The sequence below is a fragment of the Candoia aspera genome, chromosome 13 (genome assembly GCF_035149785.1).
Source record: "Candoia aspera isolate rCanAsp1 chromosome 13, rCanAsp1.hap2, whole genome shotgun sequence".
Classification (NCBI taxonomy): Eukaryota; Metazoa; Chordata; class Lepidosauria; order Squamata; family Boidae; genus Candoia; species Candoia aspera.
In genome coordinates this window covers 20374883-20401058 of record NC_086165.1, presented here as the reverse complement: position 1 = coordinate 20401058, position 26176 = coordinate 20374883, and the positions used below count along the sequence as shown (strand labels likewise).

Sequence of the window (26176 nt, the reverse complement as noted above, 5' to 3'; positions counted from 1 at the left end):
ATCTTAAAGTTGCTGAAGTTGAGAAACACTGCACTACCCATTAAATAATTTAAAGCAGCCAACTTAATGTAAGTTACTATACACTCAAAATTACCAAGCAAGAAAACTCGGAAGAACTAAGCTGCCACATCATCGCTTATTCCCTGAGGTGCTTTGAGCTATTTATGCTTCTCTGTATTTAATTTATAAAAGACATAGCACATCTCCTGCTACCAATAATTGCCATAAATGGGTTTAAGAATGCAGTCTTAAAATACAATCTCCATTTTTTTTAGATAAAGAGCGTTGCAATAATACATTTACAGCTTAAAAAAACAGGAAACAAACAGTAACGTTAAGAGGCCTGGCACGGAAGCGTGTGAGCTGAGGCCTCACGCTCCGTGGTCCGCAGATACGTCCAACAGAGACAAGTCCTTGATTTCTTCCAGCAAATGATACAAGCTCGTGCGCGGGGTCTGACGAAACTCTTCATCGTATCCTTCCTTTGCCTGGTTTGCTTTGGCCAGGTCCTGAGCAAGCTGGCTCTCCTCTGCGGTCTTCGTTACCTCCCTAACCAAATCCGTTCTGGACATGTGAGAACTCCGAGACAGTTCTGTGCCGGAGCTCTCGTACGGTTTGCAGCTTGTTATCTGGAGCTGGATCCTATCTGTGTGGCAGCGAGACGTCTGCACGGAGATTCTTACCTGAGGAAAGACAACTGAGAGTTAGACTCTTTTGCTTGCGTATGTTAAACTGACGACCGGTGCCGTAAAGGCTTGCCACTCACGGTCACGTGGTCGAAGAGGTTCAGAGTCACAGGCTCTCCGACTGCAGGAGTGGCAGTGATTTTGCTGGGGAAGCGCTGCAGAGAACCAGGTTGCCACTCGCAGCCCCCGCCTGCTGGAGAGGAGATGACCAGCCCTTCCTTGTTTCTCAGATAGGCAGCCCCTTTAATGCCGTACCTGTAACAGAAAGGGTTTGGGTGGCAGTTAAGCAAGATCCAACTATTTTTATATTTAAGGGCCAGGAAGCCGATGCATCAACTACCGTCACTGGCCATAAGTTAAAGCAGGTTCCTCAACCTCAGCAACTTTAAGATGTGTGGACTTCAACTCCCAGAACTCCCCAGCCAGCGTGGTGACAGCTCTTGGGGGCTTCCAGAAGGATCTCTGCCAAACACAGGGAAAGATGCTGTGCTCCAGCCCTCAGCCCACAGAATGGTATGTGGGAATGACCTTGGGAGACGAACTCCCCAGCACACTGGCAGGGGAGTTCTGGGAGTTGAAGTCCATGCATCTTAAAGTTGCTGAGGTTGAGAAACACGGAGTTTCTCACTGAACCAAGTGAAAGCCTGGACCGGCTGCTGAAGAAGACAGCACAGGATTCTTGTCCCACTCCATATCAGAGACTCAGAGCACCCACTCTAGAGGCAGATGGGATGTTAGCCCTTTGAGGTAGTCCAGACAAGAAGCACAAACCATAAGTACTGACACGGCCTTTACTGCGAGGTTACAGTAACAGAATCTCGCAAATTCAAAAGCCCTTCTCCCCTTGACTTTTCCTTTCCAGAAAACTAAGGAAGATCCCTTCTGAGGTGCTTCCCCCGCCCCTTTCCTTCCATGGGCTGAGATACCTTCCGCGTGATGGTTGTCTCGGCTGCGGCTCTTCCTCCTGCCTCCCAAGGTCATTCCCACAGACCATTCCGTGAGCTGAGATCTAAAGCACAGCATCTTCCGCCGTGCTTGGTAGAGACCCTTCTCAGAAGCCCCCGAGGGCTGTCACCAGCCACTGTGTGCAAAACTTCGCTAGCTGATCCTGCGGTCTGATTTCTCTGCAGAGCCTTTTCCCAAGTTTCTAAATTTAGCTCTCTCATCTTTCGGCTCTCCCTTGACAAAACGTTTCTATCCCTTTCTGCCGGAACAAATTCAAAACAATGCCTTCCTTGAAATTCTGCCCTCGCTTCCAGTGAGCACGGAAACGCGCGCCTTGCCACGTCCATGTCCTTTCCTCACCTGTTGTCGAAGATGCCTTACCTCGGCACAAAGACAAGCACGCCGTTCGTTCGGATTGAATAGATCACTCCGTCCGCTGTGCGCTGTTCGTCCCTTCCGGGACTCTTGTCTTGGAAGTACATGCACTGAAAGAGCTCCGTTGACTGCTTCTGAGCATGCTGGGCAGCCTTTCCAAAGAAAGCGACTGAGATTAGATGCCGGAGTTGTCTACCAGAACGTTTCGAAGTCGCAACCTCAGACCCTGTCAAATCCACCATCCGCAATGCTGCCTGCCGTTCCTTTGGATCCTGTCCCTGTGACAGCAGCATCCCAGTGGCTGGCCCCGCCCCGTCCTAACGAGCTAATCAGCTCCCTTTAAACGGAAAACTCGCCATGGCTACATTTTTTTAAAAACCCGTCTCAGCAGTCAGCGACACCTCTGCAGCCTGGTTCCTAGAATTCCACGTGGCACCTCCCTGCCTTGCGAACGAGATCAGGATTCTCTTGCGGGCAGCTCCCAGTTATCAATACAGCTTGTGAGCAACGAAGAAAAAGGTATTTGCCACAAAATACGACTCATTCTAGTGACTTTCTGGCTCTTGCCTGGGAGGGGGCCACTCACAAGGGCATTTATTCTTGGAAAAAATTGCATCAGTCTGTCGGCCACTGGCTTCAAAGTTTCAGGCAAGAGTTTCCCAGCCCACCTGAAGATGGCCAAGTCTGCACCTTGGATTACAGCCTACAAACCGTACCCTGTGATGCACGCTCTTCCCTGGTCACACCTACGGGTTCTGCATCAGTGCAGAAGCCCCACTGGATTGTTGCACAACCAAAGATTGCACACCCAAAACACACGTCATAGAGACATCCTATTCCTGTTTGTCCATCACAGTGGACAGTATCTTCCCTGTCTCCAGCTTCTGACTTTTTCAGCTTGCGTGGCCTCCTGAGCACCTTCTCAAAAGGGCAAAGCTGCCATCAGGATGCAGTTTGGAAGCGCCGCCATGTCCTTGACCCTGCTGGGCTTCAGCACTTGGCACAAGAGAGGGTTACCCCCAGATGTGGATCACCAGACCACAGTGAAGAACTAGTTACTGACCTGGACCTGGACCTGGGCCTTCTGAGTGATCATCCGTGCATTGATACAGCCCCCCTGCCTTCCCTTCTGGGCTCAAGAATCATTGCCTCGTTCAGTCCAGTGGGGCAGAACTGCAACCAAAATTCTTATTCTCTGTAATGGGCAGATGACGCTACCACACAGGCTCTGAACTCACAGGTGGAAATACAGAGATGACCACTTGAAGAAGGGCAGTTATAGGTAAATAGATGCTCTTATCTAGTGAACCTGAAAGGATAATAATACGGGGTTCTCTGGCACAGGATTTCCAGGGGCCATATAGTGCAAGTTACAGGCTCAGGAAAAATTCCCCAGTTTGAAGGCTCACAATCTGACAGATTCAGTTTCTGGCTCAACATGGTATGGCTAAGATGTTCTCCAGCTTCTCTGTCTTGCTGCTATTGAACGGATGGTCCTGGCAAGTCCAGGAATGCTTCAGGTGGAGGCCCTTATCTCTATCTTGAAAGCAAACGGACAGAACAGCACCATCCGTGGAATATCTCCAGCTTTCAAACCTCGGACACGCTTCTCTCTGTCAAAGCACAGATAAAGTCCTACGCGAGAAAACTGGTCTGCAGTCTTACCCGGTTCCTGTTGTTGATATGTCTACATAGCTCTTCAAGTTCTTTATTGCCAAGCAAGCTGTCTGTTGCACCGACTCCATCTTCCGTTGAAGTAGCTGCTAACAGAAGCCTGTGGACAATTATATCAGCGTATCTCCTAATGGGCGAGGTGAAGTGGGTGTATTTATCCAGAGCAAGACCTGAGATGGAAACGATGCTAATAAGCACGACGTCCGCAAGACCACGTGCAGGAGTAAGAGACACACACGTAAGCCACATTACAGCAAATACCATAGTGGAAGAACGCTTCTTCGGGACACGACCCAGTTGAAAAATATACCGCGTTCGACATAGCCTGAGTGACCATGGACCTCAACAGCTGATTCACCAGAGGGTCAGAGGGGTCCACCGCGCCATCCAGAGAGTCAGCCAATGCCTTGTTAGACCTGTCAACACGAGTAACTTGTAGTTACTTATCTGGATTGTTGCCAGAGTTAAAACCTGCTGCTGCAGTTTACTCCTACAGTGTCAATTACCACCACCACGTCTTAAGCTGTAGTTTTTTTTTCCTGGAGATCCACACTCAAGCAGTGATTCTGACTGACAGCAGTTCGAGATCCAATTCAACATTTTTAAAAAAGGAACTGCGGACATGGACTTGACATTTTCACAAAACCCTTTTTTCAAAATGGGCAATCCGAGAGAAAAAGAGTTGTCCCTTCCATTCCTGGAAGCTGTATACATCAGTCCAGAATTCACATTGTGAAAAGCAGATCCTCTTACGGCAATTCCACTTGGCCACTGCCCCACCATTAAACCGCTTGGCTGCTCTCTGAGGGAGAGTTTTAAATGTCCCCTCTAGATCCAAATAGTTGCAGAGATCAGGCGTACTCAAAGCTACCTCCCTCCCTCCCATCCATCCATCCGTCATCTATCTGGTTTATACAGCTGCCCTAGGGCCCACCAGGTGACACTGCTTCACTGATGGGACCCACAGTAATCCTACTCTGCCAGATCTAGAAATGACGGGGGATAGGCAGTCCCGCAGTTGGCCTGGCCCCAGGCCATGTAGGGCTTTAAAGGAGATAACCACCACTTTGAATTGCCCCTGGAAGCCCACGGGGGGCCAGTGTAGTTCATGCAGCAGTGGTACTCCATGGATGTATCACGATGTACCACACTGAGTTCCGGACTAGCTGGAACTCTCAAATGCTCTTCAAGGCCAGCCTGTGAGGCTCTAACGGCCCCAGCAACCCTAACAGCAACAACTCTCAATACAGGCCACGTAGGATATATGAAAAGCTTTTATTAGGATGTGATTCCACAGTCTCTCAAAGCCACGGATAAGTTTTGGTGCCCAAAACTCCTCTTAAAAGCATTTCAGTTACTCTCCTACTTCCCCCTCCCTTTCCCTGTAAATTAATTGTCTGGTGAAATTCACTTTCTTTTTTAGGCGTTACCAGGCCCGACCTTGAGATGCCGTCTTCATCTGAACGTTTTTCTAATGGCTGGGACTGGAATGGGTGCCTCCTTCCCCCTCCTCATTCCCTAGTGCCCAAAGCTGCAAGTGTTAAGCTACACACGTATCTAAGCTCTATGTCCAGATGTGGCACCCAGGTGCTATTAACTATTGCTTCTGGATTGCTTCATCCTGACACAGAACCACATAGGGTGCACTGCAACAATCCAGACCAGAGGTGACTAAGGCATGAGGGACCATGAGAGTGCCTCCTGATCTAGGAATGTGCGCAACTGACGCACAAGGTGAAACTGTGCAAAGGCCCTCCTGGCCACCACCCACTCCTCAAGAAGGAGTCTCAAGTCCCGACACTGTGCACCAAGTCTGCCTGGGAGAGTGTTACCCCATCCAGAGTTAATGGTGGAAAATCACTAGATGCAGGGGACCCTAAAACCCACAGCCACTCAATCTTATCGAAGTTGAGTTGAAGCTGGTTCTTCCCCGTTCAGACCCACACGGACTCCGGGCGTTGAGAAAGCACCTCACCAGTATCACTTGGATGGCCCCAAGGCAGAGATGTATAACTGAGTTTCATGGCTTAAAAGTCTGAAATTGCTATTAATCCTTTTGGAGAGCCATCGTACTGAGAATTTTCCAAGACCCTGCAGATAAACCATTGTTAGAAGAACACTCATTCTACTTACCGTGTATCAATCAAAAAACCTTTCGCACTAGCACATTCCCGGACCTCAGAAAAAAATTCCTGCCGCGGTGGTGGGTGCTGGCGAAGAAGAGCTTGGTGGGGGAAAACCTCCCAAATCTTCTTTGCCACCCAGTGGTTTGCCAGGATCATACACTCTGCGATCGTCTCGTGGACTTCCAGCGGCTGTCGGGGAATAAGATCATCTATGTTTTTCTTGTCATCCAGCTGGATCCTTATCTCAACACCTTCCAGTTCCAGGGCTCCATAGCTGCTGCGTTTGGCTCGGAGATGGCGGGCAACGTCAGTCAACTTTCTGATGGCCCATACCAGTTCATCTAACTTCTGTTTCCTTGTATGGTCCTCCATGGTTTTGAGCTCTGGGATTTCGGCAGCAGCAGTCAGGTCTCCCTCTAGCAAAGCCTGCGCTGCCTCATAAAAGAGTTTGTAGGAGGAGCGAATGATGGTTCTCTTGAACCGAACTTTCTTTATTTCGTAAGAAGCCTTGTCGAGCTCCCAGATAACGCTTACAGCATACCTGAAAACAAATATTCAAGTCATCTCTGATCTCCGACGAATAGACTTTTTGTTATGCAAAGCCTGGAGAACTCTGGACAAGACAGAAGCCCATCACCTGTTACTTTAACAACGGAATACAGGGCTAGGCTGGCAGCGAGAAAAAGGTTCACAAGTATTGTGTGTCACTGAGAGAGAAATCACCTCATGCTTTCAACCTCCATTTTGGTGGAAGAATGAAATTTTAAAAGGTGATAGCACAAAAAGAAGAAGTGAGTGATACAGTGAAGACTCTTCCATCAGTAAAGAGTCTTTGCTTAGATTTAAGATAACTATTTTTCTATGCTTGCTGTTTTCTGGGTCCTCTTACGTAATATTTATAATAAATTGGCCTCAGCAGATGGCAGCACCGAGCCAATCTTGGCTGATCTTGGAAGCTAAGCTTGATCAGCCCTGGCTACTAGTTGGATGGGGACCTTCTGAGAATTCCAAAGCAGTGGGCTATATCTGGAAATCCAAAAGCCCACAGAAAAAGGCAAAGGCAAACTACTTCTGAAATGCTGCAATAAAACTGTTCAGTAAATACCCTGGATTGCAGCTTGACTTGAGAGCATCTTTACCTTTTCATAAAGGACATGCTAAACTCTTATTATCCAGCTGGATTCAAACACTGAAGTAAGTTACAATGTGGCTTTGCAATGGTATGTGGGAATGACCGTGGGAGACAGGAGGGAGAGCCACAGACCGGACAACCGGCATGTAAAAGGTATCTCAGCCCACAGAAGGAGGGAGGGACCTTCCCTAGTTTTCCAGAGAGTAAAAGGAAAGGAGGGGAGAAATACTTTCAGTCTTGCAAGATTCTGTTAATATAACCTGGACCACCCCAAAGATCTAACAGGCTTGGACCTAAACATGAAGTACAAATCCAACCAAATAGGCTTTCCTCGATACAGCCCTGTAAAACAAACTTTTACTGCAATGGGCGAACCCAGTCATGCGCCCAGCGAGAAGGCACCCTGTATTTTCTTAGTTAAAAGACTGCAAGTGTTGTATTTGGAGTCATAGTTCCCGTAGCCTGGGGCTTGGCTTAACCCCTCCAATGCGAGCGGCTGATAAGGCGTAAAACTCACCTGTCAACGTTCCCAAGAAGAGAGCACAAATTGGCGCTCAAGATGGCAGGCAACATGTCATAACGACGATCAGCTAAGTAGCAGGTGGTGGCCCTAAGAAATCAGGAGCAGAAGTACTCTATAGTGTTTCTCTCTATATACTTGTTGAAGCTTAAAAAAAGAATTAGATCCATCTTGTAGCACCATGAACTTTTTAAGCCTTCCAGTCAGTCTGGACTCCTGGCATCTACCTGAAGAAGTCCAGGCAGCTTTCTTGGCAACATTATTTGGCAGTATTTGGACTTTTAGAACATGGAGTATGAAATGATTTCTATATAGGTAATAGGTGTAGCTTTCATATAGCATTTGGATTAATAACAACATGTTAATCTTTGTTTAGAGCCTGTCTGATGTAGTGGTTAAGGCATCAGGCTAGATACAGGATTAAATGCCGCCTTTACATGGTACATGGACTGTTGGATTGTTAGCTGTTACAGCTCTGGAGTGACAGCTATCTTCCTCCTTCCCTTCCCTCCCCTCCCCTCCCCTCCCCTCCCCTCCCCTCCCCTCCCTCCCTCCCTCCCTCCCTCCCTTCCTTCCTTCCTTCCTTCCTTCCTTCCTCAAACTTCTATAAGGTTTAACAGAAAAGAAAAACGGAGGGCTCGCATTTTTATATGAAGACTTAAAGGGCTTGTTTATTAACATACTCTCAGCAAGTGAGATGAATAAACCACGGTTTATGGGCTAGCATATTGCACAACCCCAGCCAATTGTGGTTTATTCAAACCACGGTTAAGGAAAACATGACTTAGTGGGATGTGACAAACCAATACAATTAAGACTAGCGCAGACACGAAAAATAATTTGGGCAAATAAGTGATTATATATATGGTTCTGCAGTTGCAGGAAAGATTTCCATTGACAATATTTATCCACTGGTTTTCTGCGCCTTCCCCGCGTTACAGTGTTCAGGGCTTGCTTATTTATTTATTTATTACTCATATTTAGCCACTGCCCATCTCCCCCAGAAGAGGGATTCCAGGCGGTTTACAATAATAAATTATGCGCAACATCCTTGGTACAGTTGCTTCGATTACTCCAGACAGAATTACCTTGCTATTAAAACAGAGAGAAACCTACCTTGCTTTTGCCTCCGTATCAGTGTAAGAATGTGCTGCCACAAAATGAGTCACATCAGCAATATGGACACCAAGTTCCAGGTTTCCACTGGGTAGGAGGCTAATGGACAGCGCATCATCCACATCTTCACAGCCTTTAGGGTCAATGCTGAATACTAAATGTGTCTCTCTCAGATCGAGACGCTTTTGTTCTTCTTCTGGAGTTACCTGCCATGGCTTCTCTGGGATGAGAGCAGGCATCTCGCACATCTGCAGGAATAAACACCTGGCAATCAGCAACAGCTGTCTGAAACTCAATACTTACTTCTCCTTTCTCCAACAGCCACCAAATTATACCAAATACTTTAATGGCAAAGCTCTCTATTTATATGAATGCAGTCAGTTCCTCTTAGAGTATCAAGGGTTTGTTTTCCCCACATTGCCTCATAAACTGAGCGCTGGCATAATATAATATATAGCTGTCCCTGCAGCTATTAAGTGCCTCCAGCTATGTGCACTTAACAGCCCCTCAGCAGGCCTTTTGCACCATGTAAAGACAGCACTCAATCCTAGGTGCAGAATTCGACAGCCCAGAGTTTTGAGTTTTCATTTTCTTTGGAAAAGTAGATTTGAAAATTCTTGAAGACCTGGCTTTGTGCCTGGACCTGGGGCCCCGGGTGTGGGAAGGGCCCCGTTTCATGGTTACGTTAACACCATGGCTTTTAAGATCGCTCGGCTGTATTTATATTTATATTTAATTTTTGTTATTGTTTTCATTGTTTTATATCATGACTGTTTTTATTGTTGTTAGCTGCCCAGAGCCACTAGTTTGAGATGGGGGGCAATATAAATTGAATAAATAAATAAATACAATTGGCAAAAATCCAGATTCAATATTTTGTATACCTTCTTATAATTTGCGCCCTTTGTAAAGGTTGCAGAATCCCATTTCTTAGGATCCTTTTGAGTGGAAGATGGTAGAAACGCAGCTAGCACAGAGCACATTGACCGTTCCGACAGAACGGCACGTCCAGGATCGAGGCTGTCTTTCTGTGGTCTAAGCCTCGCAACTGTTCACCAGATAGAGGCCATTCATTCTAAACAGACTATTTTGCTGTACTACCTGATGTAATTGCTAAACCACTGGGAATTATACAGCTCCTAATATTTGTTAATGCCCAAGAAAAACAAGAACGAGAAAAGCTTACCTGCGCTTCGGAGAAAAGGCTAACCGAGATGCTGTTCTCCACCAGAATAGTTTGAATTTCTCCTTCGAGATCTCCTATCCGGCCTAAGACCCGCACAAAATGTCCATTTGGGTACAGCGATGTTGATTCCCAAGAATCAATACGCACGACAACCCGAAAATCCTGATGCGAAACCATTTTATTTGTCAGAACACCAGGAAATATATTAGCACACACCCACTGGACTCTGAGGGAATTTCAAACACCAAATAACTGTTTACCTGCAGCGCCTCCGCTTGCTGAGTACTTATCCGGATTTTCGGAATCCGGTAATCCCAAGGTGTCACAAGAACCTTCTGTGCATTTTTGCTGTGTAACTGATTCTCTTCCCTGGATGGGAAAGTGACCACATACTCCCGCCAGTTCTTCTGTATAATGCCAACCACTTTACCTGGAAGGAAAAATAATGCCAATTGTACATCAATGGTAGGAAGGAGATGCAGAAGACATCATTTGGAGGGATGTATCTATTGACCATGAGAGCCAGTTTGGTGTAGTGCGTAAGACACCAAACTAGAAACCGGGAGACCGGGAGTTCTAGTCCCACTTCAGGCACAAAGTCAGCTGGGTGACTGTGGGCCAGTCACTCTCTCTCAGCCCTGGGAAGGAGGCAATGGCAAACCACTTCTGAAAAACCCTGCCAAGAAAACTGCAGGGAGTGGTCCAGGCAGTCTCTGAGAATCAGACACGATTGAATGGATTAAAAATAAAAAAATCTACTGACCAGGAAATCTTCCATGCCTGGGAGGCAATATAAAAATGGTTAACTTGATACAATAAGCAAGATCCAAATGCTTCATTCGGTATGCTGCCCAGAGTCAGAATGGGTCAGGCAACTTATAAATTAATTACAAATTAATAAATAATTAAGAATCAACAGAATGAAGGTATAGAGCTGGCCTGCAACTTTAAAAGAGAAGCCCTTTTAGACAAGATCAGGAGTTCTTCTCTGGACTCCACACATTAAGAGGGACGTGGAAAGTTGGACTGTGCCAAGACAGTGACAAGTCTGGAAATCAAGCCCTAAAAGAGCTAAAGGAGCTGGGCATGATGAGCTCCTATACCAAAGGTGGGATATAAACCCAATCAATATCGAAATGAAAAAAATGAGGTACAGATATCTAAAAGGCTGTTATGAGAAACGACTAGCGTAATTCTTTCTGCAATTTTTGGTGCTCCTCGAGGGAAGGACTTTTGCAGTGGGACACCACTTATGATCTAGTTCAACGTTTTTCTGAAGGATCAGAAATTCTGCATGATACATACACACACTCAAAGATACAAGAATAAAAACTGAAGTTCAGAATGCGTAGCTTACACCAGTGTTTCCTAACCTTGGCAATTTGAAGATGGGTGGACTTCAACTCCCAGAAATCTCCAGTCAGCTGGGGAATTCTGGGAGTTGAAGTCCACCCATCTTCAGGATGCCAAGGCTGAGAAACACTGCCGTACACTATTAGGCATACGACTGCAACCAACACCAGTCTTCCACTCACAGACCCCAATATCTCCTCCCTGAAGACCTCGGTTATACTTGGTAATGCAACAGAAGTGTAACGAGTGCCTGCAGCCAACCCAAATGCAAGCTGGGTCTAACCAGTCTGGTTCTCTGCCTGCTACCTGTGGGCATGGGCTCATAATAAACCTCCCCAGAAGTCTTTTCTTCACTCTCATTCTCGCCAAGGGCAGCCGTTCGTCCTTTCCATTCACCCTGCGGTAATAATTCGACTGCCACTACATCGCCATGGATTGCCCTGTTCCGAGCTTTGGTGCCGTAAACGAGAACGTCCGTCTTGAGATCTGGGTACAGAGGAAGAAACTGTGGGTCAGTGGATCTAGTATCTCAGGCGTTAGGGGGGGAGAAAACCAGGACGCCTTTCAATCTGCCCATCCAGGGCCTCGGCTTCCTAATTAGTGATGTTGACGGATAAGAGATGATCCGTTAAATAATGAATCTACTCCATTAATTAAAGCTGCAGAATATTTAAAAAATTAAGTATGTAAAAAAGGCCTAGTTTTAACGTAGTAACTGTAAGATATGATACATTTGGGTTGGCCAAGTTGTTGTTGATTTTAAAAAGCTGTCCAGTATTGCAGGGTTATTATCCTACTGATTTTTATCATAATCCAACCCATTCCTGTTCAACAGCCTTTGGGGAAGTTGTTCCCAAAATGTTCCTGAAGCTCAGCTGAACCCACCATAATACCTGCTACAAAACAGGTCAGGAAAATCTAGAAAAAGCATCGCTTAAAGCCGATTCCACCCATTTAACCAGCCTTCCCTTTCGGGCAGCCTATTTAGGCCACGGACAAAAGCATTTATCGATTCGATTCATATAGCCACCCCTCCTGTGTCCATTGCATAGGAAGGCAAAACCAGGCTTGATTTGATAGCCAAACTGAATACTGCGTACTGAATTTGTTCTCACCTTTTTCTTTGTTGCCAGCGCCTTGAAATCGCATGAATGCTTCTACTTGGGCTCTGTGCTTATTCACATTCAAGACCCCCTACAAAAATGAATCGCAGAACGATTGCAGAGCTACACGCGGACAAGCCTTGGTTTATTTCAGTTCTATGATTACACTTGTATTTTAATAGTGACTATCTTACATGTTCAATAATGACTGTTTTTATATATTTATTGTTTCATTTAATTGTTGTATGCCACCCAGAGTCACTTTCTGAGAGATGGGCGGCCATATACATTTGATAAATAAATAAAAATAAATATATAAATTGAGGGTTCCCCAACCATATTGATAAGAGCAGCTCTTTCCCTCTGTTTTATCTGGGCATCAGGAAGTGATGGAGTAACGAGTAACGAGTAAGTTACTGAATCCTCAGTAACGATCTAAGGTAAGTGAAGAACTGAAATGCGAACGGTTTTGGAAATACTTAGTGTACAGATTGCTTCAGGATCCAAATACTAAAGAAAGCCAGCCACACGATGGAAGTGAGCGGCAGTAAATACTTGTCTCTGTTGTTCTGAATATGCTCGGTTTGATTTGCTGGTTGACATTGTTTCAGTGCCAAGTACTGACTGGAGGACTGTACAATCCAAGCGGTGTAGGTATCCTGAAATGCCCACTGAATCCATGCATGAGATAAATGAACAAATATTTCAAAAATAAAGACACGTGCCGTGAAGCAGAGCTGCTCCTGATCTGGAAGGATAAGAAATCGAGGAGTGGATGACGCTGCACTCCAGCCTTCTTAGTATTCTCTTTCCATTGGCCTCTAGCTGATCACTGTAAAAACTAGGCAGACCTTGGACGGCCCGGTTCTTCTTATAGAGGTAGTCCTCGCTTAATGACCACAACTGGGACCAGAATTTTGGTTGCTAAGCAAAGTGGTCATTAAGCAAATCTGACCCGATTTTACAACCTTTTTGCGGCAGTCGTTAAGCAAATCACTGGGCATTAAGCAAACCACGTGGTCGTTAACCAAATAATGCAGTTCCCCATTGATTTTGCTTGCCAGAAGCCGGCCAGGAAGGTTGAAAATGGTGATCACATGACCACCAGATGCTCCAATGGTCATAAATAAGAACTGGTTGCCAAACACCCAAATTGTGATCACATGACTGCAGGATGCTGCGATGGTCATAAGTGCAAGGACCAGTTGCTATTTGTTTTTTTCAGCACTGTCACAAGTCCGAACTGTCACTAAACAAATGGTTGTTAAGTGATGACTACGTGATTTACAAGAGATACAGTCCTACAACAGGGGCGCCATCTGTTCAGGATGGCAGAAATAGCTGGGGGCGCTTGCATTTAGCTTCGGCAATGCACCTGCTCACTAAAACCATAGGACAATACAGAGAAAGGACTAAATTACGGTATTACCTACACCTATTCATGGAAACAGCAATCTGGTCCTAGTGATACTTTCCTTGGTTCTTCTGCTGACTGGACTACTGAAATCTGCTCTACAAAAAGGCACTGCTAAAATGCATTTGGAAACCTCACCAGCTGACTGATGTCAGCAACGGGTCTTCCGGTCGCCCTGTCAGTCTGCTTCCAGACTCTCTTCAAGACCCCTAAAAACTCCAGATCTTCATGTTGTGGATTTTTGTTATCCACCAATTCTGTAATTCTATAAAGGCCAGCATAGACACGTCAGCACAGTTCTGCCCCCCGTTTTTTTTTTGCCCACAGAGATGACGACTTCATGTTGTCAGGAGAAAAGAGCGAGAGAGACAAAGCACTAATATGAAAGGCTCCTATTTTCAGGAATTTCCCAGACCCACTTTGACATCCCCAGTCCTCATCATTTCCAGTGTTATTTCCAGAAAAATGGCACAGAAACGTTATAAAAGCATAGCTCATTGCTTATTATTCTGCATAGGCCGGCTCCTTTGAGTATTTACAGCTGACTCTAGCAAAAGCAGACCGCGTGGCCAGATTTCTGGATCTGGCCCACTCATTTTAAAGGAAGATGCTGGGAAGTTTAAAGCAAGCTCATGCCAAATGCCTCTCTGTTATTTCAGCCTTCTGTGCAAAGGTCACCTGGAGGTATCGTCCTGATTTGATCCCAGCTTCCAGAGCTTCCACAGGGAGATGCTCGGGGTATTCCTTTCCACTGTTTTCTTGGCTTTCACTTTCCCGCTCACGTCGAGACTGCAGTATGGAATCCAAAAGCTCATGAGCAGCTTTTAAATCAGGCCAGAAGTTGTCCAAGTAATTCTGTGTGTATAGATTAAAAAAAAACAAAACAAAACAGCCTAGTGTTGGAGACCAACTGCCTGTCTGAATAGCTGTCAAGAATAGCTAACTATTCTTATCTGGACTACCTCACAAGGCTGACATCAATCTTGCAGTTAATGAAGATTTGATGTCAGCCTTGTGAGGTCGTCCAGATAAGAAACAGAACTTGCTCTACTTCATTGTAAGGTTACATTAACGGAATCTCGCACGTCTGAAAGTACATCTCTCCCCACCTCACCTTTACAGTCCAAGAAACCAGGGAGAGTCCCTTCTCAGATGTTTGCCAAACCCCCGTTGCTTGTGTGGGCTCAGCTGCCTCTTATCTGACCGTTGTCTAGTCTGCGGCTCTTCCTCCTGTCTCCCAAGGTCACCCCCACATATCATTACAAGGCCTAAGAAGACCAGTTCATAGCAATTCCAGGGGCTGAAGGTGAGGGGAGCAAGAGGCCCACTTCTTTTCTGCAGGGAGTTGAGACCCACCATGTACCGGACAACGATGCAAAGCAGCTGGGCCCACATCACATCCGTGGGTGGAGCTGCCTGCCTGGTTCTACCAAAACAAGACTCAGCCTGGCTGTGCTCCTTTTGTGTATGATCCTTAAAATCCAGCAGAACCCGCAACTCCCTCTTCTAAGAGAATGAGGACATCTATACAAAGGCTGTCACAAGCTAAACTGGAATTAACAGCGATAAGCTCATGGTGCATTAAACGAGGTAGGGAACTTGCAGCCGATAGGAAGGCGAGGTGGCAGAGAGAGCACAATTCAATTCCAAAATGCAGCAAATGCCTCTACCCTCCCTTGTGGTTGTGGATCCCCCCAACATCAGGAGTGGCCCCAAACTGGGTCAGTGGCCACTCCTGATGTTGGGGGATTCCTCCCTCCCTTTCTAAAAGGTCAGCTCCAGATCTAAAACAGTAGCCCTCTTTGCAGATGAGAAGATAAAGAACTGAAAAGTCCATTATACGAAAGAGCAGCACAAAAATATTACCTTGAATGAGATCACAAAGACACCTTCCGTTTCGCTTCCAAGATGTTGTATAGCCTCTTCATCTTCAGTTACCATGACAATGGGCATCTGGCCCGAGAAGTGATTATAGTACCACACAGACGCATTGTAAATACTCCTAGGAGAATCAGCGCTCACATTTATCTTTGGATGTCACGCTCATCTTCTCTTCTTGCACTGATCCCACAATTTGTATGACTTAATGTCTACATTTTGAAAACATGCAAGAACCATCTACAGCAGGTGCAGTCCTTGGAGTGCTCCCTGATCATCACTGCTGAACACTAAAGGGAGTTCCCTCCTTATGGAGGTATGCTACTTTATTGTAATACTTCATTGATTAGCCATTAGGCCGTATCAGACTACAGAATATAAAATACAGAACAGGAAAAAGACCATAGGCTAAAAAATAGAGTAAAACATTTAAGTAAAAGAAAATGCAAATCATATTTCTGTGTCACCCCTACAATCTACCTCAATCAGATCCACATGTGCAGTTCTCAATTGCACTGTTTTGTTCAAATAAAGGGCCGTATTATATGTAATTTTGGATTCTGACTGCACATGAAATATGTTGTTTTAATATAAGGCTCCCAACAGGCTGTTCTTCTAACGTGTGGTCCAACATACTGATCTCTCTCTTTCTTATACAACTGACATTCAAAAAATATATGTGTTACATCCTCCATCTCTGGGGCTCCGCAAATACAAGTACATTCATCATAAGGGACTTGGTTAATCCTTCCATATTTAACCAGTGTGTCCAGCTGCTCGAATCTTGCTCAAGTAAACACTCTCCTAAGATATTTGGGCATTTCTAGGTTTAAATACTTGGCAATTTGGAACGTGCATTTATAGCAGCGCATCCAATTCAATGTGCAGGCCTTACTGAGGGTGGCTATATCTCTCTGAGCTTCAATATCCAAAACCCTTAGTGCAGCAATCTTGTTAACTTGTTTTCTAGAGACAGTTGGACAAGAAACAGGGAGACCACAACTCCTGAGATAATTTGTCAGCTGTACAACCCAAGAGGTGCCATGTGGAGGTGAAAAAGAAATAAAAAATGTAGGGTCAGCCCTAAAGGTTATACATGATAATTAAGAAATCCCTCAAAGTCCACCCTTGCATAAGTGTGATTTCTTCCAACCCATGGTGCAGCCTTCAACCCTCTCCCCAAATATTAAACACAGCCCTTGCACACCAATTTTGCTCGCCCAATCTCAGATTACGATACATCAAAATGCTGTTGTCCCAGTACGATAAGCCTGTTGTACATCAGGTAATAATCACCCCCAGGCCAGGGCTGGGCTGGGCTGGGCTGATGACCATTAATGGGCAACCTTTCAGCAAAAATTTCACTGGTCAATGCTACATTACGTGGAGCACGTACCTTGTCTGCCATTTCTCCAGAGATTCTTTCCGCTCTCTTGGCAAATAAGAAAGCAGCTGGAATTCATTAAAAAATATAATGCAATCACGACGGGCATCCCTCACTAAATTTCGCAGTTTATTGTACTGTCTGCAGAAGAAACACAAGACAAGACGGGGTCTGAGGCAGAGCAACTTTCTTATTTAAGACCCGAAATAGCCATCCCTCATATTTAGACCTTCCTGTTCAAATCATTTGCATCCACAAGCAGCCTACTGCTGCCAGGAGGACTGGATATATATGTACCGTTAGATAATATGTTATGTTAAACTACAGTTAAGAACAGCAGTGGCAAGATTTTTTTTCCGAAACAATGTACTATCTTGAAATTATTGAACAGTTATATCAAAGGAATTATGTAACGTGACAACACTGCTGAATATGTTTTCTTCTGTCTTCCGTATTTGTTTTATAATGACCTTTCATCTGGTGACAGTGACTTATCCAGAGGCATCACCAGCTTCAGTGAGGGGCAGGTGGCCGGCCAGGTGCTTCCTGTGGCCTTTTCACCTGCCACCCCTCCTGTTCCTGCCCGGGCGTCCCCTCGCTGCCCCGCTTTGCCTGCCACTGGGAATGCCAGAACCTGCTTCTTCCCATAGCTCAGCTGCTGCCTGCCAGCCTGTGCTGTCAATGGAAGGGCTGTTCCTGCCAGCCAAGGCTGCAGCTGGGCACACTTTAAAAGCATTTTCCCAAGTCTCTTAATGTTGTGAGCTGCCTAGAGTCATGTACTTGGGATGGGAGGCCATAGAAATGAAATTAAATCATCAATAAACGAATGAGCAGCAAGCTTCTCCTGCAGGGCACGATGGCAATGAAAGAACCAGAGAGCTTTCTGGACCAGCCTTCCCTTACTGGGAAGGAAGGTCTCCGAATATCCTGAAGGAAGCTTCAGGGACGTGGATTCCAACTCTGGAATTCCCCAGGCAGCCTATCTTGTTGAGAATTCTGGGAGTTGCTCTGCGTTATTTGGAAGGGGTCTAGTTTGGGGACTGCTGTTCTAGCTAGGCGAACATCCTCCCCCGTCGCGCATCTATTGGAAACTCGGAAACTCTAGTTACGATCCAGTCGCATTTCCTTGCTCACCTCAGCCCCAGCTTCTCCTAACGAAGTGAGATCTATACCCTCTTCAGCTATCCCTAGCGCATATCCAGTAGCTTCACCCATGTGATCCTGTGTTTATTTATTTGTTTAAATTAATTAATTAATTTAATTTCTATAGCTGCCCATCTCAACAAGTGACTCTGAGCGGCTTACAATCATAAGAAAACATAAAACAGTTAAAATAATTAAAAACAGTTAAAAGTACAAAATAAATATATATAGTCGCTAAGTAAACAAGGCATGGTTGTTAATATAACCAAGAAACGGGGCCATTCACACTCGGGGCCCCAGACCTGGGCACATAACCAGGTCTTCACAGCCTTACGGAAGACCAGCCAGGTCGGGGACATCCTGATCTCTGAAGGGAGGATGTTCCAGAGGGCAGGTGCTACAGAAGAAAAGGCACGTCTTCTAGTCCCTGCCAACCGACACTCCCTGGCTGATGGGACCCGGAGCATGCCCAACCTGCCAGACCGAATTGGACAGGTAGAAACCACTGGGAGAAGACGGTCCCTTAGGTAACCCAGTCCCACGTCATGAAGAGCTTTAAAGGTGACAACCAGCTCCTTGAATTGCACCCGGAAGCACACCGGGAACCAATACAGCTCCCGTAGCAGTGGTGTTACGTGTGACCAATATCCAACTCCATTTACTACCTGAGCAGTTGCATTCTGTACCAGGTGAAGCTTCCAAATGATCTTCAAGGGCAGCCCCATGTAGAGCGCATTGCAGTAATCCAGACAGGAGGTCATGAAGGCATGAGTGACTGAGCAAAGCCTCTCAGTCCAGGGACAGGCGCAACTGGTGCATGACCAAAGGTGTGCAAAAGAGAGGGTTTAGCTCTGTACTTGGCACCCTGGTTCAGCTGGATGCTTCGGCTATTTTTCCTGCTCAGCCCTGTACCTCTGGCAGCTCCGTTTACACTACCTTCGTTTCAATCTAATGATCTGTAAGAGTTTATTTGACTGAAATGCAAATGATCCATCACTTTTGGACCAGCCAAAATGTTGTCTGTCTTTGGTCTGTAACTAGTTGTAACAAGGGAACGAAAGAATCTTCCTGAACAGAGCATAAAACCTTAGCAAAAGTTTTATTATCAATCAACAACTTTTTGGACACTTTAGGAGTTTACAATTTTCAGTTAGGAGTACGGGGAATAACGTTTGCAGGGCCTTGGCACTCAGCAACGGGTTCCCTTAAACGCATCATCTCATAAATAGAAAGGGTGCATATTAAGAGCCGCTGTCTTGCCAATCACTGAGATCTTCTCAGAGCTTAATAACAATGGATTAGGAAGAGCGTCAGATCTAGTGCTCGGCGCCACACAGCAGCAGGAGCACCTGTGCATAGAAAAAGTTCCAGGTTCCGAACGGGCTCCCAGGAGGATGGCGGCACTGAAGGTTCCCTGTCCTCACTGCTGGGGGAAGAGGGCAGAGGGGAGGGGAAACTCCGCACAACGTCCCCTATTCCTACTCATTGGAGGAGGAATCCACTGTTTCGATGCTGTTTAGTCGCTGCACCTCAGCGTATAAAATTTAATAATTAAGCCATACGTTTTGCCATAGGAAGGGAAAGGGGGAGGCACCCACAATAGCCTTCCAAACCCCTCCCTGGGGCTCAACTCTCCTATCCCCTCCACCTGATTAGGTGCCTGGGTGTGGCTATTCCCCCAGGGCACTGTTTCTCAACCGTGGCAACTTGAAGATGGGTGGACTTCAACTCCCAGAAATCTCCAGTCAGCTGGGGAATTCTGGGAGTTGAAGTCCACCCATCTTCAGGATGCCAAGGCTGAGAAACACTGCCGTACACTATTAGGCATACGACTGCAACCAACACCAGTCTTCCACTCACAGACCCCAATATCTCCTCCCTGAAGACCTCGGTTATACTTGGTAATGCAACAGAAGTGTAACGAGTGCTTGCAGCCAACCCAAATGCAAGCTGGGTCTAACCAGTCTGGTTCTCTGCCCGCTACCTGTGGGCATGGGCTCATAATAAACCTCCCCAGAAGTCTTTTCTTCCCTCTCATTCTCGCCAAGGGCAGCTGTTCGTCCTTTCCATTCACCCTGGGAGCTGGGAGCCCCAGTCAGCTGGGGAATTCTGGGAGTTGAAGTCCACCCATTTTCAAGTTGCCACGGTTGAGAAACACTGCCCCGGGGGAAAGAGTCACCAAGGCAAAGAGTTATGTTCTCAAATCAGGAGATGCTTCCCCCCAGGGGTCTGGATGGGGCGTAACAGGGAACACACCTCCCCAGGAATCCGCTTTTTCAACCAGGGTCCCAGGGCCAAGGGGTTTTGGGGTGCACGGGGCTAGATTACAAACCCAACAATCCAACAGAGGTTTTTATTTGAATAAAAGCAACGAAGTAAGAGGGTGGGAGAAGCGTAGTTTACGTTACATTCCCATACTCAGGCTGAGCAAACAAACACAGCACCCAACCCTGCGCATACGGCACTCAACAAACCCTCACACAACCAATGTTCCCTGCTAATTTTAACTTACTGGATCCCATTGACCCTGGATTTTCTAAGCCCACTTGCGTGGGTTTTCTCTTCCTCAGGGCCCCCACAGCCAAAAGCAAAGCCATTCTTGGCTTCCTCTCCCCCCTCCCCCCCCTCTGGGAAAGAGAGGCTGGGATGTAAGGATCCTTAAGGGCCCCCCGGCTAGCTAGCAGGCCACCCAGGATTAAGAGCCTCCATCTACTTAAATCTGTAACTCCGCTGCAGCCTCATAAAATGGCAATGCGTATCTAAATAAAAGAGTATCACATTCCAAGCATTAAATATTCAAACCACGCATAATATTTGATGTGAATAAGGTGTCAATCAAGTACTGAATGCACAATAGGAAATGCCTGCGACTGCCAAAACACGCAATCGCACCCATTTCTGCCAAGTTAGTCCCCTCAGATGAAGTTCTTGATGAGGAACATTTGGCCCCGTCTGTCAGGCAACGGGGAGGTTGCCAGGAAGGCACGTGGCAGATTGTGTGTCACGCGTGAAAAAGATTAAGGAGGATTTTACAGGCACAACATGAAGCCATTTTCACAATCCAGGAAGTGGCCCACGGTCCAAAAAACCACACCAGTGGCAGGGAGACATGAAGCATTTTTATTAACCTGCTGCATTAGGGCTTTGGATTAGAATACTTCCATTACCTCTGAAATATATTCACAGATAATGATGCTATAATTAATGTCAGCTAGAAAAATTCCTGATTAACCTTTCAGGTCCCAAGGGTATTTAAAGTACAGATGTATTCACAGAATTGCTAGGGCATATTATTAACCTTTGCAATCATAAAAAAAAAAAAGGACTACTAGAACTGCACTATTTACAGTATGGTTTCATATATCTTGGCCTTTCCAAAGCTGAAATAAATCCACTACATATACATTTGAAAGAATATGAGATTTTAAGCAAATCTATTAATTTGCAAGGCAGATTATATGCAGACGGGCCTGAAAATTCTTCATTTTCACTTTAATAACAATATACTGTGATTTATGCATGCATGTATATCTTGATCATCAAGGGGTGACCTATATCACAGACTACAGCTGAAGTACCTTGTTTAGTTTAGGGATCTAGGTGTGAAAACACAAACATCTATCAATTCTAGGTGAAAACTTTTTAATAATAGAAGACGATGCTTGTTGGATTTACATCCTGCCTTTCCTTCAGGAGCTCGAGGCAGCATACATATCACCCCCTCCTCCCATTTTTTTTTGTTTATCCTGCCTTTATTATTTTTATAAATAACTCAAGGCGGTGAACATACCTAATACTCCTTCCTCCTCCTATTTTCCCCACAACAACAACCCTGTGAGGTGATTCAGGCTGAGAGAGAGGGACCGGCCCAAGGTCACCCAGCCGGCTTTCGTGCCTCAGGTGGGACTAGAACTCTCCTACTACGCCTGATTGGCTCTTGGCCTGAGAGGGAGGGACTGGCCCAAGGGCACCCAGCCGGCTTTCGTGCCTAAGGTGGGACTAGAACTCTCCTACCATGCCTGATTGGCTCTTGGGCTGAGAGAGAGGGACTGGCCCAAGGGCACCCAGCTGGCTTTTGTGCCCAAGGCGGGACTGGAACTCATGGTCTCCCGGTTTCTAGCCTGTTGCCTTAACCACTAGACCAAACATTTGTCCCCACAACAACAACCCTGTCAGGTAGGCTGGGCTGAGGAAGAGCACCTGGCCCCGTCATCCAGCGAGTTTGCATGGCTGAGGGCCAACTTGAACCTGGATTTCCCCAGCGCTATTTCAACACCTTCACTCCCTTGGCTCTTGGTGGAAAAGCAGGCTGGAAAGTACCCATGAGCCCAGAGAAAACCAGGTACCTGCGGCCTCTTTGCTGTTGCAGTGCTTGACATGCTGTCTGCATGAAAACAAGCCCCTTCAGCTCAGGGAACTCCAGAATTTCCAAGTAATCGTGGAGCACTTTCCAATCAGGCACAACGTAGTGAGTCACATCGTCAGACAGCAATTTCCCATCTAGAACAGAAAACAAAGTTGACCCAAATATATATATATGGAACTTACAGGTATGACAAAATACAGGCAGGGAGGTCCCTGCTCTGGGGGATTTACAGTTTAAAATGGGAAATGGGGAAACAGCTGAAGAAGGGAGAGAACACAAGTGTTCAATCGGGGAAAATTATTCAGTTTTTAACTTACCAAAACTTAGAACCGGGAACCAGTTTGGGGCCAGGGCAGGCATTTTTAAATGAGTTTTTTAAAAATTAATGTCAAGGCAAGGTGGTAGCGGAGCAACGATTACTGGTATTGAACACAGGAAGAGTTACACCTGAGACAATCCTATCAAAGTCAGTATTCCCACTTAACAATCACCTTTGGGGAAAAAAAGAAAACTTAATCCTGCTCTCAGTGGGAGCTTCTTCAAGGCCAACACCCATGAAATGGGAGGATTTGGCTACAAGCACAATAGAGGAGGCTTAACATTCTCCCAGGGGTTGTGCAGCCTTTTGGATTCAATTCCAAACCTTGCTCTGAAACACACAAGGACAGCATGGAACATCTGACTGCAACTCTTTAAAGCAGCTGCATCTTATCCTGGGATGTGGCAGTCAAGGGGCAGCCATGTGGTCCTGCAAAAAGGTGCAGCTGTTTTAAAGAGTTGGAGACAAGGTGCTACATTCAAACTTCACCTTTTTGGAATACCCCTCTTCTTGTGCTCCAACCCTAATAAATATCGGTGGGAGACTTCCCCGTGTTCTTTAATTTAAAAAAAAACCAGACATGTTGCTCAAAGTATTAAAACAATGACTCGGAGTTGCAACAAGGCATGCCAACTAGGAGACTGAATTAAACACCTAATGGGAAAGGTGGAATCCTATCTTTTCAGGAAGCAAAGATGACGAGAAAATTGCCCTTGGCTTATCACATTTAGTCTTGGGGAGATATTCTTATGTCATATTCTCCCCTGACTTTGTGTATCCAAAAGAGGCCACATTGCTGTAAGTCTGGAAATAATTTCATTAAGAACAAGCATCTATTTTTATTAGTAAATGCAGTTCGCTTCAAAGTGCTCACTACCGACTCATTTATTTTAGGGGGAAAGGGCAGAGATTGACTTACGTATTTCACACTCAGTTGTGATGGGAAAACTTGAATATTCCACGTAACATTTAAAAAAATTTCTAACAGCTTTTCATTTTCACAAAGCTGGAAGAGAGGTCCCTACACAGGTGAGAATCCTTCATTTCTGGATTGTTCCAAACAATCTTGGGATTCAAATTGTTGTCTGGATAATTAGATAAGGGGTCTCCCCCAAGAGGGGGGGGATCCTCCAGAGAAGGATCAGTTTCACAAGAAGAGTTTATTAACAGTCAGCTGAGCGGGCGACACTCTCAAGGGAGAAATGCACAACCCCAAAGGATTTTTATAGGTTTTCTTGGCACATGCGTGTTGCAGACAATACACCTGGTAGTTTTAGCTTCCTAATGCCTACAGCTTACATATTATTGGTTGCACTGGCATGGTATACAAAAGCAGAACGTGTTTATTGGCTATAGATCAATGGCTGCTTATGCCTTAATCATGTACCTTTCATGGGTTCAACCTGTGCAGCCTGTAAGGCCTTCCACGCACTCTAACTGTGCAAAAAGTAAAACTTTCCACCTGATCCTTCCTTCAGCTGCTACTGCTTGGTACAAAAACATCCTCTTGAAACTGAACGGAAAGCCCTTAATTAATTATACTTTGGAATTCGCATTGTCTCAACCTCAACTGCTACATTATTCAAGAGTTCACAACACAGTTTCTCAACCTGGGCAACTTTATGATGGGTGTAAACTCCCAGAATGCTGGGGGATTCTGGGAGTTGAAGTCCACCCATCTTAATGTTGCCGAGGTGGAGAAACACTGGCTTACAATATGAGGCCTATACTCTTGATAGGAGTCTATAGAGAAGAACTTATACAAAGAAAACTTGTGATAAATAAAGCTGTTTTAGCAGCCTATTTTCAAAGCATTTTGATCGCTCTCCTTCCAATGAAAGCAACGAAACTGGGCATTGGAGCCCCTTCCGTGGGTCTGAAATAGGGGCCCTCGGCACCAGCAGGCGATTTCGCCCCACCACACGCCCCCTCCCAACCCAATAGCTGCATTCACACAACCCGTCGCCCCCTGAGGCTGACGTTCTGGGATCTCACAGGAATCCCGGCTCCCCCGCCCCTCCCTGCCGTTCAGAAGCCCCGCCCCACCAGGGGAAGGCCGCGAACGGCGTTCCCACGACCACGCGTTCTCCGAGCCGCCGCCCCGCCCCCTCGAGGCCCCGCCCCCGCTTTCACGCACCGCGGGGACAGCCCGCCCGGCAGAGGGCGCTGCCGCAGGGCACGTCGGGCCGCAGGTAGTGCTCACGCACGACCCGCACCGAGCGGCCTTGCAGGCCCCGCAGCAGCAGCACCTTCTCCGTCCGCAGCATCCCCGCGAGGAGGCGGGGTCCCGCGGTCCCGCCTCCCGTTGCCGGGCCGCGCTCCTGCCCGCTTCTCTGATTGGCCGCCGCCGGGGAGGGGGCGGGGCCTGGCGGAAAGGAAGAGCGCGCGGGAGTGGCGCCGCCATTTCCGGTGTCCGTGTCCGTGCCCGCTACGGGCGCCGCCGCCTGAGGGGAGGCCCGGGCGCTCTGGCCGCGCTCGGCCTTTCAGGAGGCGGCGCGGTTCCTCAGGGGTCCGGATGATTTCGGGGCCGCGAGCGCGTCGTGCTCCGTCCTCCCACCACCGCCTGTGAGGTAGGCCGGGCGGAGCTGGAGGCGGGGTGTAGCTGTCCATTTCACATAGGAGATCTGAGTGCCAGCAAACTTAAATCCACAAAACAATAAAAGAGTTTTTAAATTTAGTATCTTTATTTTTTGTAACAAAACAGACTTTAATCTTAAAATTTTAAAAAAATAAATACAATCGAAGAAGGAAAAGAAAAAGAATCTTATATTTTATACTTATCGATAGTCAGTGGTTTACCTAAAAGAACAACAAAAAAACCAAAAAATCCCTCCCCAAACAAAAAGCATTAAAACAATTAAAACCATTAAAAACCATAAAGATAATATTTAATTATTATTTAATTATATAAGAATGATAATTTTATCCTGCCTTTCTTTAAATATATATTCAACTCAAGGTAGCAAACATCCTTAATACTCCAGCCTCCTAATTTTCCTACTACAACAACCCTCTGAGGTGGGTTAGGCTGACAGAGTGTGACTGACCCAAAGTCATCCAGCCATCTTTGATGCCTCAGGGAGGCCTAGAACTCACAGTCTCCTGGTTTCTAGGCCAACACTTTAACTACTGCACCAAACTAGCACTCATAATAATAAAATAATAGCTCTTGTGGGGAAAATAGAAAAAAGGAAGTTGAGTGAGGTGGATCCCGGAGAAATAGAGGAGGAAGGCTGTGTTTGCATGCTGACCTGGACCCCACCTGGGCTGCAAAACACTGGGCAACCATCAGGGGACAGCAAGGGGTTCAAGGTTTCTGGGGCTCTTTGGTGCCCTCTGGTAGTTGTTTAGATCATTGCAGCCCACATCTGGTGCCTTATCTAAAATACATTTGTCTATATTCATCATGACCATGGTTTACTCATTTAACCAGTTTTCTTGCATCATATCTAAGAT

At 46.2% G+C, this 26176-nt stretch overlaps 1 protein-coding gene across 1 annotated transcript; it reads right to left on the bottom strand.

Annotated features, from left to right (window-relative positions):
- Positions 1–248: 248 nt before the first annotated feature.
- Positions 249–24997, bottom strand: DIS3L (DIS3 like exosome 3'-5' exoribonuclease). The gene is made up of 17 exons (XM_063314344.1): positions 24858–24997; positions 22382–22535; positions 16905–17033; positions 15497–15632; positions 14309–14485; positions 12229–12307; positions 11420–11599; positions 10021–10190; positions 9761–9922; positions 8575–8822; positions 7456–7548; positions 5814–6347; positions 3942–4096; positions 3672–3850; positions 2013–2158; positions 767–941; positions 249–683 (listed from the first exon to the last, which is right to left on the bottom strand). Exons 1-17 carry the CDS (start codon positions 24985–24987, stop codon positions 372–374), a joined length of 3159 nt encoding a protein of 1052 aa, XP_063170414.1. The 5' UTR covers positions 24988–24997; the 3' UTR covers positions 249–371.
- Positions 24998–26176: the final 1179 nt, after the last annotated feature.

What these genes read in the sequence shown, in the direction of transcription:
- DIS3L (XM_063314344.1), bottom strand. Translation starts at nt 24,987, where the DNA reads ATGCTGCGGACGGAGAAGGTGCTGCTGCTGCGGGGCCTGCAAGGCCGC. An exon ending in AGAAGCGTTCTTCCACTATG is followed by an intron (nt 3,851 to 3,941) that starts GTATTTGCTGTA and finishes TTTCCATCTCAG; the next exon opens with GTCTTGCTCTGGATAAATAC. An exon ending in ACCTCTTCGACCACGTGACC is followed by an intron (nt 684 to 766) that starts GTGAGTGGCAAG and finishes GTCTTTCCTCAG; the next exon opens with GTAAGAATCTCCGTGCAGAC.